Source organism: Neoarius graeffei, chromosome 3 (genome assembly GCF_027579695.1).
Source record: "Neoarius graeffei isolate fNeoGra1 chromosome 3, fNeoGra1.pri, whole genome shotgun sequence".
Classification (NCBI taxonomy): domain Eukaryota; kingdom Metazoa; phylum Chordata; class Actinopteri; order Siluriformes; family Ariidae; genus Neoarius; species Neoarius graeffei.
The window spans coordinates 15,440,334-15,456,536 of record NC_083571.1 but is presented as its reverse complement, the minus strand read 5'-3'; the positions used below and the strand labels follow the sequence as shown (position 1 = coordinate 15,456,536).

The 16,203-nt window shown below is 38.3% G+C and overlaps 2 protein-coding genes across 3 annotated transcripts; one reads left to right on the top strand and one right to left on the bottom strand.

Annotated features, from left to right (window-relative positions):
* Positions 1–824: 824 nt before the first annotated feature.
* gja12.2 (gap junction protein alpha 12.2) lies at positions 825–2,991 on the top strand. Of its 2 annotated transcripts, none has more exons than XM_060915819.1 (2): positions 825–904; positions 1,279–2,991. In XM_060915819.1, exon 2 carries the CDS (start codon positions 1,289–1,291, stop codon positions 1,994–1,996), a length of 708 nt encoding a protein of 235 aa, XP_060771802.1. In that variant the 5' UTR covers positions 825–904; positions 1,279–1,288; the 3' UTR covers positions 1,997–2,991. The 2 variants fall into 2 exon arrangements, with proteins under 2 accessions (XP_060771802.1, XP_060771803.1); XM_060915820.1 differs by having other exon boundaries at positions 826–904; positions 1,276–2,991.
* A 6,937-nt stretch (positions 2,992–9,928) lies between these two features.
* Positions 9,929–10,615, bottom strand: gja12.1 (gap junction protein, alpha 12.1). Its single transcript, XM_060915818.1, has one exon. The coding sequence runs from the start codon at positions 10,613–10,615 to the stop codon at positions 9,929–9,931; it is 687 nt and encodes a 228-aa protein (XP_060771801.1).
* Positions 10,616–16,203: the final 5,588 nt, after the last annotated feature.

Below are 16,203 nucleotides of genomic sequence, written 5' to 3'. Positions count from 1 at the left end.
CAGTTATTTTTATACATATTTTTGTTTATATGCTGATCCATTTTAGTATTGTGTATACGTGCTGAATATTTCAAGTTTAAGAGCACTTTATAAAATAACTGTTCCAGTTATAAAATAAAATACTAACTGTTCCAGTAATGCTTTGTGCTGTCAGGTGTGTGTATTTATGTTAATGATCAGCTATTTAAAAGTGATGTCACTGTCCCTTTAAAGACCCAAAAGTGTTTTGTTTTGTCCTCGTAAGTCACACATTTGTCAAAAAGAGAACTGTCCGCTTAAACCACAATATGATTGGAGTGCTGTGTATGAAGTTGTGTAGCTCGTACGTGAACGCTGAAGTGACCTAAATTTTTTCAGATTTTTTGCAGTGTTTTAATCCAACTCCCATTGCTCTAGGACCTCAGGAAAGGGTAGTCCATGTAAACCACCACCGGGCCTGTTCGGAGAAAAAGTCTGTCTAATCCAAATAAACCCGTGTGTGTGTGTGTACTTGCTACATAATGAGGCCCAAAATACATTTTTGGGAAGTGAAGACATTTTGGCTGGTCCGCACTTCTTCAAAGAGCTGTTTGAGGGTTAAGACTTGGTTTTAGGGTTCAGGTTAGAATTAGATTTAGGTTAGAATTAGGGTAAGGGTTGGGGTTAGATATTTAGTTCTGATGGTTAAGGTTAGGGTAAGGAGCTATGGAATGTATTATGTCAATGAGGGTCCTCATAAAGTGAGAAGTACAAGTGTGTGTGTGTGTGTGAGAGAGAGAGAGAGAGATGGGTCTTTTAGGCGTGATCCTTGTGGGTGGACACTTACTGTGGCGAAACTGATAAAAAGGAAATTCAGAAAGGATTTCAGATCTGCAGACTTGAGATTTGAATTCAGTGTATGCTGTCAAAACTTTGGAGACTTCAGGTAAGAGCAAATAGTTTTGAAATTTCTGTAACAGTGACAGATGAATTAAGTCCACTCTTAAATATATTGGTCTTTAAAAAAATACATTTGTATTTAGGAAATAATTTTGATTTTATGGATCACTTGTGTATCTTGACACATTAGATATTGTTTTGACATTATTTTGGGAATATAAATACATCAAATATACCTACATTGAAGTATAAGACTGACAATGTACATACCCATATAGCTTGCTCATTATGGATCTACTGTAAATCTACTATATCTACAAGTGCTTTACAAATAAAATGGATTTGAATTTAAACAGAAAATTGTTATTTTTTTCTCATTTCCCTTTTTAAGTGCTTAACTCTTCCTTCTGTCTCTAGCAGAATATAAACCATGGGAGACTGGGGTTTTCTCTCCAAGTTACTTGACAAAGTGCAGTCGCACTCCACAAACATCGGGAAGGTGTGGCTGACGGTGCTTTTAATCTTCCGCATCATGGTGCTTGGCGCAGGAATTGATAAAGTCTGGGGTGATGAGCAGTCCAGCATGGTGTGCAACATTATCACACCTGGCTGCAAGAATGTGTGCTATGACCACAATTTCCCGATCTCTCACAGTCGCTTCTGGGTTCTCCAGATCATCTTTGTGAGCCTACCAACACTGGTGTACCTGGGCTATGTCCTGCATGTGATCCACAAAGAAGACAAACTGAGGCTGATATATGCTGAGAAGCGAGGAACCAAACTCCCCAAATACACAGATGCCACAGGAAAGCTTCAGTACAAAGGGAACCTCCTGCGCATCTACATTACTTGCATATTAATGACCATTTTGTTTGAAGCAGGCTTCATCGGTGGTCAGTACTACTTGTACGGCTTTGTGATGAAACCTAGGCTTATGTGCAAAGAGAAACCATGTCCTCTTCCCATCGAGTGCTTCATGTCGCGTCCAACCGAGAAGACCATCTTCAGCATATTCATGCTGGTAGTAGCGTGTATCTCATTGTTACTGAATATAGCAGAGATTTTTTATCTGATCTGTCGGGCTTCCAGGTATAAACAGCATCAAGATAAATACGTTACTAAAGAAACACATTGCTGAAATCGAATTAAAAGCAATCTGGATTTGCAGGAAATGACTTAAAACGCACTACTTGGAGAACTAAGGGTGAGACAACACCAAGACAATAATAATAATAATAATAATAATAATAATAATAGGCTAACTACTTGATATTGCAAAGTGCCATGATCTATTAAAAAAAAATCCAAGATACTGCACTGCATAGTTATAGTACTTTTAAAAAAAAAATCATACTGTCACACCTTTTAAGGATAACAACACAACATACTCTGGTGCAACACCTGAAAAGGTCAATCGTCAATCATTTTTAAGTCTAAGACCCTTCTCCTTATTCTTCGTAATGATGGGAATTCTGATTCTTTTCAGTGAGTCGAATTATTTGTGTCAAGCAATACTAATCGATTCTTTCGACTCCTAAACAGCTTATTTTCTAAAGTGGACAAAGTTGAGTTGCATGTTTATAAAATATATTAAATAGTGATATAATTACTGATACTGATAGACTTTCCTACTACACTTGACGACATACAATATATCTTCATCATACAGCACTGGGAGTTGAACACACAGCTTGTTGCACACTAATGAACCAACTCAGATATTGAAAAGAAGTTTCCATGGAAGAATTTTGATTTAATTAGATTTCATGATCATTATTATTTATACCTGCACAAAGAAAAATAATGGCTCAGATAAGTGGCTCTCAAAATTCACTTAAGAGTGTCGAATCAAAGAGTTGACTCATGGATAAAGGACACCTCTAATTACTAATGAAAGTAATCCTAATTTTGTTATATGTTCTATTCTAGTCACTACTGTTGATATTTTTGTTTTTTTTTATATAGTGTTGCTGCTTTCTTGACATTTACTGATGTAGATCAGGAGAAAACAATGCATTATACATCCATCTGAGAGTGTTGTAGAATAATGAAATGTACTGTAACTTCATACCTTTTGTCAAAATAATAGTTTATTTGTTTTTAAATAAATAAAATAAAAACTTTCAACTTCAATCCATTTGTCAATGAAATGACACAAATATAAATTGTTTTATTTCTCTCTCCTCACTTCTTCAAAGAGCTGTTTGAGGGTTAAGACTTGGTTTTAGGGTTCAGGTTAGAATTAGGGTAAGGGTTGGGGTTAGATATTTAGTTCTGATGGTTAAGGTTAGGGTAAGGAGTTATGGAATGTATTATGTCAATGCGGGTCCTCATAAAGTGAGAAGTACAAGTGTAAGTGTGTGTGTGAGAGAGAGAGTGAGTGATGGAGACTCGGATGAATATCTACATGATAGCATATAAACAAAGAAGAGTAAATATATACCAAAACAGGAACAGTGTTTGCTCTATGTTCGTTTTCCAATTCTTTTTGGCGCATCGTTGCCCGTAATGACAGCTTCTAACACTAGGAGGAGCCAAAGAGTTAAAATTGATCAAAGTACAGTTCTCTTTCTATACTGTATCAATCAAAAATTTGATTTGCAAACACCTACTCATTCATAGGTTTTTTTTTTTTTTGCATTTTAACTATTCACCATAGTAGAACTACATGGTAAAAAAAAAACGTGTTCAAAAAACTAAATATGTTTCATATTATAGATTCTTCAACGTAGTCACCTTTGTACACTATCTACGTTATCTTAACCAGCTTCATGAGGTCGTCACCTGGAAGGCTTTTTAATTATCAGGTGTGTCTTGTCAAATTAATTAGTGGACGAGTTTCTTGCCTTCTTAATGCGTTTGAGATCAAACAGCAAAGAGTAAATAAAAATTCAGTAAATGGTCCTATTCCACACCACAACTGTAGTAATCCATATTATGTCAAGCACCATCAACTAAGTAAAGAGAAACGACATCCATCATTACTTTAAGACAAGAAGTGTTTTTAATTCATAAAATAAAAATAAACATTGAATTAGAAGGTGTGTCCAAACCTTTGACCAGTACACTCATTCATTCGTCTCATTATCTCTAGCCGCTTTATCCTGTTCTACAGGGTCGCAGGCAAGCTGGAGCCTATCCCAGCTGACTACGGGCGAAAGGCGGGGTACACCCTGGACAAGTCGCCAGGTCATCACAGGGCTGACACATAGACACAGACAACCATTCACACCTACGGTCAATTTAGAGTCACCAGTTAACCTAACCTGCATGTCTTTGGACTGTGGGGGAAACCGGAGCACCCGGAGGAAACCCACGGGGAGAACATGCAAACTCTGCACAGAAAGGCCCTCGCCGGCCACGGGGTTCGAACCCGGACCTTCTTGCTGTGAGGCGACAGTGCTAACCATTACACCACCGTGCCGCCCCACCAGTACACTCATATATATGTGTGTGTGTAAATGAGTGTACTGGTCAAAGGTTTGGAAACACCTTCTAATTCAATGTTTATGACTACATAATGAAATCTGTTGTTTTTGGTTGTCACCTACAGTCAAGCCGGAAAGTCTGCACATCCCTTTCACCTTCTCCGCATTTTATTATGTTACAGACTTATTCTACAATAGATTAAGTTCATTTTTTGTCACAAAATTCTACACAAAATAGCCCATAATTACAAAGTGAAAGCAGGTTTAGACATTTGTGCTAATTTATTAAAAATCAAAATGTAAAATATCATATGTACACAAGTGTGCACACCCTTTGATATGACACCCAAAAGTGAGCTGAGGTGCATTTTATTTCCATTGATACTGCTTGAGATGTTTCTACAACCTAATTGGAGTCTACCTCTGGTACATTCAATTGATTGGATATGATTGGGGATTGCCAACACCTGCCTATTTAAGGTCCCACAGTTGACAGTGCATGTCAGTGCAAACTCCAAGCCATGGGGTCAAAGGAATTATCTGCAGACCTCAGAAACAGGATTGTGTCAAGGCATAGATCTGGAGAAGGGTACAGAAAAATTGCTGCAGCTTTACAAGTCCCAAAGAGCACAGTGGCCACCACCATTCAGAAATGGAAGAAGTTTGGAGCCACCAAGAATCTTCCTAGACCTGGTTGCCCGGCCAAACTGAGCAATTAGGGAAGATATGCCTTGGCCAGGGAGATGAACAAGAACTCAAGGGTTACTCTGACAGAACTCCAGCATATCCTTGGGGAGATGGGAGAACCTTTCAGAAGATCAACCATTCAGGCAGCACTCCACAAATCGGGCCTTTATGGTAGAGTGGCCAGACAGAAGCCACTCCTTAGTAAAAGGCACATGACAGCCCGCTTGGAGTTTGCCAAAAGGTGCCTAGAGGACTCTCAAACCATGAGAAACAAGATCCTCTGGTCTCATGAAACCAAAATTGAACTTTTTGGCCAAGCATCACGTCTGGAGGAAACCAGGCACCGCTCATCACCTGGCTAATGCCATCCCTACAGTGAAGCATGACAGTGGCAGCATCATGATGTGGGGATGTCTTTCAGCAGCAGAAACAGGGCAACTAGTCCTGATAGAGGGGAAGATAAATGCAGCTAAGTACACCAAGATCCTTGATGAAAACCTGCTCCAGAGCACTCTGGACCTCAGACTGGGGCAAAGGTTTACCTTCCAACATGACAATGACCCAAAGCACACAGCCAAGAGAACAAAGGAGTGGCTTCAGAGAAAGTCTATGAATGTCCTTGAGTGGCCTGGCCAGAGCCCAGACCTGAATCCAATTGAACATCTGTGGAAAGAGCTGAAAATGTCTGTGTACCGATGCTCCCCATCCAACCTGATGGAGCTTGCAAAGATATGCCAAGAGGAATGGCCAAAAATGTCCAGAAACAAGTGTGCCAAGCTCATAGCTTCTTTCCCAAGATGCCTTGAAGCTGTAATCGCTGGCAAAGATGCATCAACCAAGTATTAGGCTAAGGGTGTGTACAGATATGTAACCCCTAAATAACCTATTTTTGTCAGTAAAATAAAATTGCATATTTTCTAAAAACCTGCTTTCACTTTGTCATTATGGGCTATTTTGTGTAGATTTTTGTGACAAAAAATGAACTCAATCTATTGTAGAATAAGTCTGTAACATAATAAAATGTGGAGAAGGTGAAAGGGGTGTGCAGACTTTCCAGGTTGAGTGTAGTTTCCCAAGATTGGTGTGGAAGAACTTGAGAAGAACATTATGGAAGATGCTCCATGTAAACAGATTTAAAATGTGTGTAAATTGTTGAAAAGGAAAAACATTTCAATGAGGCAGCATTTATTTAGCATTTTTGGAAGGAGTCGGTGCTTGTTGTCAGCATTGTCAGAGCTTTGTATAAACGTGATGTTTTCTGGCATAAGAGAGCCTTCAGGTTTACTTCTTGTTAATGCACACAGGCTGTCTGTCTGTCATCTGCCTGTCTTGCTCCACTACAGAAAACCTCTTCCTTGATGTTGTAACTTTACTAATTTGAAATTTCTGATGTCTGTCAGTTGAGTGTTATTTTATATTTTGAGTTCCACATTCTTCGCTGCAGACGTTCCTTTCTCTTAATTTCCTCCTTTTCTGGTTTGAGCTGGTGTATGCCTTCTCTCACTACGAGCCAAGTCTGATGTCATGGTTTGTTCCAATTCAGCAATTTGGTGAATTTGTTAAGCTTTTGAGGGCGGCACGGTGGCGTAGTTGTTAGTACTGTTGCCTCACAGCAAGGTTCTGGGTTCAAGCCCAGTGGCCGACGGGGGCCTTTCTGTGTGGAGTTTGCATGTTCTCCCCGTGTCCGCGTGGGTTTCCTCTGGGTGCTCTGGTTTCCCCCACAGTCCAAAGACATGCAGGTTAGGCTAATTGGTGGCTTTAAATTGACCGTAGGTGTGAATGTGAATGGTTGTGTGTCTCTACGTGTCAGCCTTGCGATGATCTGGTGACTTGTCCCGGGTGTACCCTGCCTCTCGCCCATAGTCAGCTGGGATAGGCTCCAGCTTGCCCGCGACCCTGTACAGGATAAGCGGTTATGGATAATAAATGGATTAAGCTTTTGTAGTCTTATTTACAGCAACTGTTCTGATATTTTAATTCATACATACAGTATGATACTTAATTGAGTCACTCTCTGATTGAAATAATTTAAAGTAGCTAAACTCCTGTCATAATGACAACACAGGATTGTCACCAGATGTCCACATTAAGTGATATTAATAAAGAAATTATTAAAGGTGAAGTATTTCCCCTGACAGCCTTTTATCATATCTTTAGGCTGAACCAAGAGCAAAATCTGCACAGCTATACCAAAATACTTTATCACATCACCTTGAGTTAGTTTTATATCATCAAATATTATCAAGTCAAGTCAACTTTATTGTCAAATATGCTATACATGCTCGACATACAGCACAGATGAAATTTCAGTCCTCTCTGACCCACGGTCCAAACAGGCAATGCAATAAATAAAAATAGAATAACTGAAATAAACAACACACAAACACACATATAAATTGGAGCAAATAAACAGTCAAGAGCACTTGAGGTATAGCATTCTATAGAAATTACAGCATCACTGGCTGCCCAATTCCACCCCTTACAGACATGAACTTATCTAGAATGAGGAAGACGTCAGGAGTCATCATGACTCAACCCTTACACCCAGGCCAGGCTCACTCTTTATTCACAACTCCGTCTTCATAATGACTCAACATGACATTAAACCTTGATACAAGCAAGGAATAAAACATGACAAGTGTGCTGTTATAAGTTGATTATTTTCCAATAGCAGCATGTCCTAAAGTGTTTTTATTCCTCTTATACCACAGCAACATTAATCATTTTTTTATTCATTATACATCTGAACATCACATGTCTTATCCATTCATTGTTACACTGAATACTGTAAAAAAAACAAAACAGTTAGCTCTTGGTATCACAGTCACAGTTAGAGCACTCATTATTTTATGTTTCCTCTCTCTTGAAATTATATTGAGCATCTTGTCATGTTAGTGAGAAACTGCAAAGCCTTCCATGACTGCGAAGCCTTCCAAGACCTTTCCAGCTTCATTTCTGACTGTTACAAAATTCAGGCACAGTACGGTGGCGTAGTGGTTAGCAATGTCACCTCACAGCAAGAAGGTTCTGGGTTTGAGCCCAGTGGCCAACAGGGGCCTTTCTGTGTGGAGTTTGCATGTTCTCCCCGTGTCTGTGTGGGTTTCCTCTGAGTGCTCCGGTTTCCCCCACAGTCCAAAGACATGCAGGTTAGGTTAATTGGTTGACTCTAAATTGACTGAAGGTGTGAATGTGAGTGTGAATGGTTGTTTGTCTCTGTGTTTCAGCCCTGTGATGATCTGGAGACTTGTCCAGGGTGTACCCTGCCTCTCACCCATAGTCAGCTGGGATAGGCTCCAGCTTGCCTGCGACCCTGCACAGGATAAGTGATTACAGATAATGCATGGATGGATGGATGTTACAAAATTCCTTGTGCACTGTTCATGTCTGTTCATTTAACATGTAAATACTGAAGCACATTAATAAAATACTGTAATATTATTTCTGAAACAGTCTGTCAAAGGTTTTGTTACAGGACTGCATACACATACAGTATAATCAGGGTTCTAACTAGGCCTTTTCAGCGTATTGGGCCGATACGCAATGTTTCCTTACCGCTACGCCCACAGTATTGCCAACACACCTGTAAAAGTTGGCGCTACATTAATAAAAAGACTTGTCAATCTTGAAAACGTGGTATTTTGTTTAATTTTCTTTTGTTATCCTGACGTGGGGGCAACAGCGTTCCGCCATGCAAATGTTCTACATTCGGACATACTCCACTCCCCGTCCGCGTCAGCGCACAGTGCATAGCTGCCTGAGTAGTTCCATGTGGAGATCTTCACTGACCATGCTAGTCCGGTTCACTTCCTTCTTTATGTTGTGTTCGTGGTAAAGTGTCATCCGTGTTAAGAGGTGCTTATGTGTCATGCACGTAATACGTCCCAGTCCCCGAGTTAGATCTGGATGTATTGTAATTGAATGAATAAAGCTGAAAATAAAGCTGACACTTGGTGAACATCAACTGGTTGTTTTATTCTTATTCCATAAATATGTCACTAATATAGTTGAATATTAAGTCATCAATCAAAAAAATCACAGTAGCTTTTGGGAAAAAAAAATCTCATTAATATTACCAAAAAAGAGTGACTTTCAGGGAGGCCTGCAAGTGCCTGCACTAGAATGCATCTCCAATAATGTGAAACCCGTGAGTTCCCAAGGTGGCCTCTAAACCCCCACTACACTGATATTTTGGTCTAGTTAGAACCCTGTATAATAGCTACTCAGTAATGATAAAATTATAGTTTTAAGACACCTTAAGACACTATCTTCTCTGTGTATTACTATTACACAGTACAGAGGCTCTTATACAACATTCTGAAGCCAACTAGTGCTTAAGATGCTGAATGAAATATATAATATATACGGAGTTGATCATTTTATTGAAAAAATATATTTACTTGGACATTTTACTGACAAACAAAATATTTCCAAATCATATCTATCTTTGTGTGTTGTATTTGTCCATGAAATTATTCAAAAGTCTGAAAAAAAGGAAAGGTGCACAGTGAAGTAAACAAAGTCTTAACCCAAATCCAGCCTTTTTTTTTCCTGGAAATACAGGGTTAGTCAAAATTATCTTGACACTAATGGATTATTTTTCTCCTGAATGTGTGGTGCGCCATGACTGCTGCTAGCATAATTGGGCCCTATTTTTTTGACACCCCAACAGTGACGTCAGACGTCTACTTACAGATGGTGCAGCAGTACACCATTGATGAACTTCCACGACAGATCCGATTGGTTTCTACCATTTAAGTGTTAACATAATTTTGACTAACCCTGTATAAGAGAACATGAAATCAAACAATGGCTAGATGAAATGAGTTTTTAAATACATTGAATATTTAAACACTTGTACAAGCCAGTGTTGACAATAATGAACCATTTTTCTTCTTGTTTTCTTAAGATGTGCAGTTATGTCCATTTACTGGAAATTACTTTCCTTAAAAGCTTACTCAAGCTTTATTACGTCTTCTGGACCTCCTGCAAATCAGGTAGAACATCTCAATAACATTCAGCAGCAAAGACACACAGGACATGACCAGCATGAAAATGATGAAGACAGTTTTCTCAGTGGGACGAGACATGAAGCACTCGACAGTGTAGGGACACGGGTATCGAGTACATACAATTTTTGGGATCATCACAAAGCCATATAGATAGTACTGTCCTACTATAAATGCAGCCTCAAGCAAGATCTTAAAGATCACACTGGTCAGGTAACTAGCCAATAAGTTACCTTTAATTTCCACTTTCCCCTTCTCATTGGTGTATTTGGGCAGCTTGCCGGCCTGACCATATGATTGGCTCTGGAGATCATTCCTGAGTTTATTTTCCTTGTGGAGGATGTGCATGACATGACCAAGGTACATGAGTGTCGGAGTGGACACAAAAATGATCTGCATGGTCCAGAAGCGGATATGAGAAATGGGGAACGCTTGATCATAGCACACGTTGGTACAACCTGGCTGTTTGGTATTGCACACCATTTTACTCTGCTCGTCCCCCCACACCTTCTCCGCCCCAGCTCCAATGACCATGATCCTGAAGACGAAGAGCACGGTCATCCATACCTTCCCAATGACAGTGGAATGTGACTGCACCTTATCCAGCAGCTTCGACAGGAATCCCCATTCACCCATTTTGCCTGGAGAACACTTATTTCTTGGAAGAAAATAAAATTTCACTGTAACACTGCATTTGTCATCAGGTCATGCTTATTGATGTTATTTAAATATTGCTAAAGAAAGGTACCTAAGACGGCTTCGTGGGTTTTATGTGAGAGTTGAATTCAAAAAAAGAAGAGTCCAAGGTCCTGTTTTTTCAACCTGGCAAAGGGGAACATGGACAAACATTGTTGCTGAAATAAGCTAAAAAATATTATGGCAGTGTAAAAATGTCATTTAAACATACATAATCCTTTAAAAATATTAAGCTATATATTTACAAAAATGTCTGCCAAGCATGTTATGTCAAAAGATATTTATGATACAATAAATAAAAAGAAATATCTGTTTATTTAAAAAATAATAGAATACAATATATATATTTTTTTAATTACCATTTAGTACCTTTTTGTAAATAAATAAAAAAATTACGTATGATTTTTTTTTCCCCAAAAAAATTATGAGTAGCGACAGATTCAATAAAAGGACAAAGTAGCACTGGATGATTTTTATGCCATAAAATGGTAAAATAAAACCATAAACTTTTCAAATGCTGCCAATTTCATTACAATAATATCTATAAGATTTGCTGGTTGTGTTATACCGGTACAACTTTAATGTTTATATTGAAGAAAATATCCATATATCATACATGCAAGTAAAAATTCAATGTTGTATGAAATATACAGCTGTTTACTTACCTTGCAATATGCCACAACTGGAGTGGTAAAGGAATGGAAAAAGAAAAAAAAACACAACGGGCGTCTATACCTGACCTTTAATTTATGTGTGGTTTCACAATAGTGTTGGACTCCTGTCACGTTACTTTTCAGCTCTACAGATGATAATACACTCGCACGCTCTGGACTGGGAGAGTCGTTCGGAGTGTGAAGAATCAATTATTAAACCTGGGACGTGCTCTTCAGTGGGAAGGCCATAAATCAGAGCTACTGATGGGATTCCAAAATTCCAAAGTGTGGACATAGAATTGTTCAAATGCCATATAACTTGTTTGAGAATTAGTAACCAATGCTTAATTAGTAACCATCATTCATAATGATAATGGTATATTTCAGTAAATAGCATCCAACCTTTGGGCCAGGTAAAGTGAATTATACTGATTATGTTGTTAAAATGGCGCCTGTCAAGGGGTGGGATATATTAGGCAGCAAGAGAACAGTCAGTTCTTGAAGTTGATGTGTTGGAAGCAGGAAAAATAGGCAAGCGTAAGGATCTAAGTGACTTTGACAAGACCAAATTGTGATGGCTGGATGACTGGGTCTGAGCATCTCCAAACTGGCACATTTTGTGGACTGTTCCCGGTATGCAGTGGTTAGTACCTATCAAAAGTGGTCCAAGGAAGGACAACTGGTGAAACGGCGACAGGATCATGAGTGTCGAAGGCTCATTAAGGCTAGCCTGGGCCCGCCCATCCTAAGCGTGACGCAACACGAGGACCTGTTGCGAGCTTAGAGCTTTGCAGTCGCGTTAGTCAGACTACATTAAGGCTAGCCCATAAGGTCCAATCCCACAGAAGAGCTACTGTAGCATAAACAGCTGAAACAGTTTATGCTGGCTAAAACAGAAAGGTGTCATAATAAACCATTAGTAATGTTAAAAATTAATCACACCGCCAAAAAAAGTTTAAATATCTCAAACGATCTAATGTTTCTTATTATACGACTACTATCAATCAAATATAAGGTCATTTAGCCTGTTATTAGACTATTTTACTCATTTCAATCTTGAAATTTTCTTATTATTTTGACAGGTAATTTTGTTTCTTAGAAAATTTGGATTGTCCCAAAATAGGTTTAACAGTCATATGTTTGGTTTATTGTAATCCAACAACAGAAAATACTTGATAAAAGTAGCTATATTCAAGATATTTTCACTTGCAAAGATGTCTTTTTTTCTTTTATTTTGCAGTGAATGTAAGTTAACATGTATTAATTAACCTATGGGGTGTGTCACCACAAAATGGTAAAAAAAAAAATTAAACATTGTTTTATTGGATATTTTAAATCTACATTTAATTACCTTTAGAATAAGGGGTCGTTTGTTAAATTTGGTGCAACCAATCCAGAGAAATTAATGAAAATGTTGAAGGTATCCTCAATCGAACAGAAAATCAACTTTGGAAAAAATCAGCTGGAACCTTTGTGATGTGTAAATTGAATTAACGCATCACGTTATAACATTTATTTCATGTACAAAGTTGTGTTTATCGGTTGTTTTACAGTGTAATATTTTGGTGATTGATACATAATAGAATAATGGATTTAGAGCAAAATTAGTCAGATGATATATAGTTCATTTTTTGATGCACTGGACCAGAGGGGAACCATCAGGGCCTTCTCAGCCCAAACATATGAGCATTTCAAATGTTATATTTAATTTATTTAATTCTTTAATTGCTTTTATTTTCATTATTTCATTATAATTATTTTTTCTCATTCTAATTTGGCCTCATTTTCTATTTTCTATAAATTTTCTCATTTTCTATAGATTTGCTTCAGAAATGAATGGGTTACTGTCCTGAGAACATTAAAATTGAGTTATCCAATGAAATTGTTTTGTTTGTTGTCTCTAGGCTGAGAAGAGTTTAGAGCTGCTCACTCATTGGTTAGGACTTCATTGCTGGGACAGAAGGCCATGGCGGTGTATGTTCATGTAGGAAGTGACAGATGAATTAACCAATCCTGATTTTGATTTATAGTGGGAGGGACCAAAAATGTATCACCCTCAGCCTCCTCAAAGGCCAACGCGAGCTTAACTGCGAGTCGGCACCGTCAGCACAGCAGTGAAGTCACCTTCCAGACGGTGTAGTGTTCATCAGTAGTGTTAGTGAATGATAATAAAGCAGTCAAGCCAGTGCTATCGAGAGCAAGTAGCACAGGCTAATGACCAAGAAACTAAGATTTCTGTCTCCAGACTCTTTTTCCACGCACACATGCTACAGTATTTTTCAATCAGACTTAAGTATTCATTTCCCTGTGTAATTTACTTAGTTACTTTTAAAATCAGCATCAACAACTACACACAACAGAGCGACCTGGCAGCCTGCTGCTAATCCCCTGCAAAATCCTTTGCCCTGTTGCTTTTTTGGTGTGTCTGGCTAAGTTTTGGCTGAGCTGAAGTCCCAGCTCTAATAGTCACAGTTCACGACTGAACTTGACACATTTTGTGGTGATGCACCCAATTTGTTTACTCCTGAAATTTTTCCAGTTAACATCCACAGACATGTTCAGAAGGTGTTGTTCGTATCGGATATTATGGGTTTCATTTTACTCATTGATTGTGGAAACAAGTTGATTATATTTAAAAGATTTTTTGAAATACTTAATTCATACAAAATGTCAGTTACTTTCTTAATGTTACTTTGTGTTTAAACACTGAGATGGCTTCATGGTTTATTCATGTTAACTCAAGTGATAAATTATATCAGCTAAAGGAACCTAAATGTTAAGCATTTATCATGTTATTGAGTTCATGATAACAATAATAATTCTCTCTCTCTCTCTCTCTCTCTCTCTTTAAGAGTATTTAAATGGATCACCAACATCCAACCAATCACCAATCCGAATTGGTGATTGGTTGAATCGCCAATCCTGATTGGTGATTGGTTGCTTTGTGTGCTGCTTTCAATACACCTAGTGTTTCAATAAGGTGAAACAAAGTGCTTTACTCTGACCCTAGCATCCTAAGACTAATCATGTCATTAACATGTCACTCAGTACGTTTACATGCACGTCCAAATCGAGCTACTGTCGGTAATCGAGCAAAGGGTCCCAGCAGGGGTGCCAGAGAAATCCAATCCTACATGCACAAGTGAAATCGAGCTTGTGAAATCGAGCTTGCAAGGTGCATTGTGCACCCGAGCCACACGTGGCGCTACACGCCCCATCGTGTTGGTACACTTCCGGTTGTCGTCATGAAGAAGAGCCCGTGTTCAAGCTGTTAGGCTTGCTCTAACAGACTGTATGGCTACAAACTGTCCGGCGCAGACCACTGTTTTGTAAGACAACTTATTTTGCACAATAATATTTTTCTAAAGTCCATTTTTTGCTTACAAAAAAATATATATTTTTTTTGCTTACAATTTAACTTATGTCTTAATAAACACACAAAAAGTTCAATTGTTTTGTTTTTATTGACATTCTTCAGATGTTGGACATATATTTGTGTGTGTATATACACACACACACACAAATACAATGACTTGTTTATGTACACAATTCACAGCTATGCAACAGCTGTACAGATGTATTTGGTGATACAGTAAGTGAGCTAAATTTTAACAGTGCAAACAATGCCACAAAAAGAAAAGATTCATGCCGTTGTCATGATTCGTTGTCATGCCGACCGAGGCTGTTGTGTTTCCCTTGTGGTCACTCGTCACTTCCGGAAGGGGCAGTGCTGAAGTAAGTAGCTCGAATACGTAGCTCAATAGGGTATACATGCACTAAGTAGCTCGGCAGAAATCGCATAATCTAGGTCGTGTAGCTCAATTCCGAGAAATCAAGTTCGGTTCAATTTCAGCCGAATTAAGGTGTATACATGGCATTTTGAACTTCGATTTCAGTCGAGCAACGGCAGAAATTTGATTCTCTCTATGTGCATGTAAACGCACTGATTGAGAAAATGTCAGATTTCTAATTAAACAAATTTAATGAATGTAAACTTAGTCAAAGACAACCTCGATAAACATTTTTTTTCCAAGTAAATATTTATTTTCCAGTTCCAAGTCTGATTACAAATCATTTCCTGGTTAAAAAAGAGTAAGCAATGTTTGTAAGCCTTTAAAGGCACTGCCTAATATTTCTCAAATAATAATTAGCTTGTTAGATTTACATAAAGTTTAATTTAGTCATCACACTAATCAATTAGCAGCTGGTCTCATCACTGAGTAACTGACTTTGTAAATTAGGTGAGATATGTTGGATTTTTCCAAACCCTTGTAGGTGTTACAGTGAAGCTCACATAGTATTAATCCGTCTGATGCCATCAACAACAAATGACAAATCACCCCATTTTATGATGATAAAATGTTTTCTGTTGAAAACTAATCCCAATGCTATCATGTGACAGCAATTAAAATTATTGCCAGTCAATTATTGCCAGGGTAGCTGAAGCAAGCTGTTTTAAAATTCAAAATAAAAAAAAAATACAGCGTCTTCCTTTAAAGCCAATCAAACATACTGTCAAGGTCAAAACACATGAACGCTAGCACAAGAGCATTTTAAACTGACAGCAAGTAGATACGCCTCCTTCTCCTGACTGGTGATTGGTTGGATGTTGGTGATCCATTTAAATAGTCTTAAGGAGAGAGAGAGAGAGAGAGAGAGAGAGAGAACTGTGTGTAAGCAATGTCCCAGGTGGATACTGCTCACACAGTTACAGTAATGTTTAATAGAAGAAGAAGAAACATCAAGGATAATGTTCAGGTTTTGTTGTTAGCTTTAAAGGTGACATATTATACCCTTTTCCCACAAGCTGACACAGTTCCCTGAGGTCTTAACCCTCTGGAGTCTAAGGCCTTTCAGAGACTTTGAGGCTGTTTG

What these genes read in the sequence shown, in the direction of transcription:
- gja12.2 (XM_060915819.1), top strand. Translation starts at nt 1,289, where the DNA reads ATGGGAGACTGGGGTTTTCTCTCCAAGTTACTTGACAAAGTGCAGTCG.
- gja12.1 (XM_060915818.1), bottom strand. Translation starts at nt 10,615, where the DNA reads ATGGGTGAATGGGGATTCCTGTCGAAGCTGCTGGATAAGGTGCAGTCA.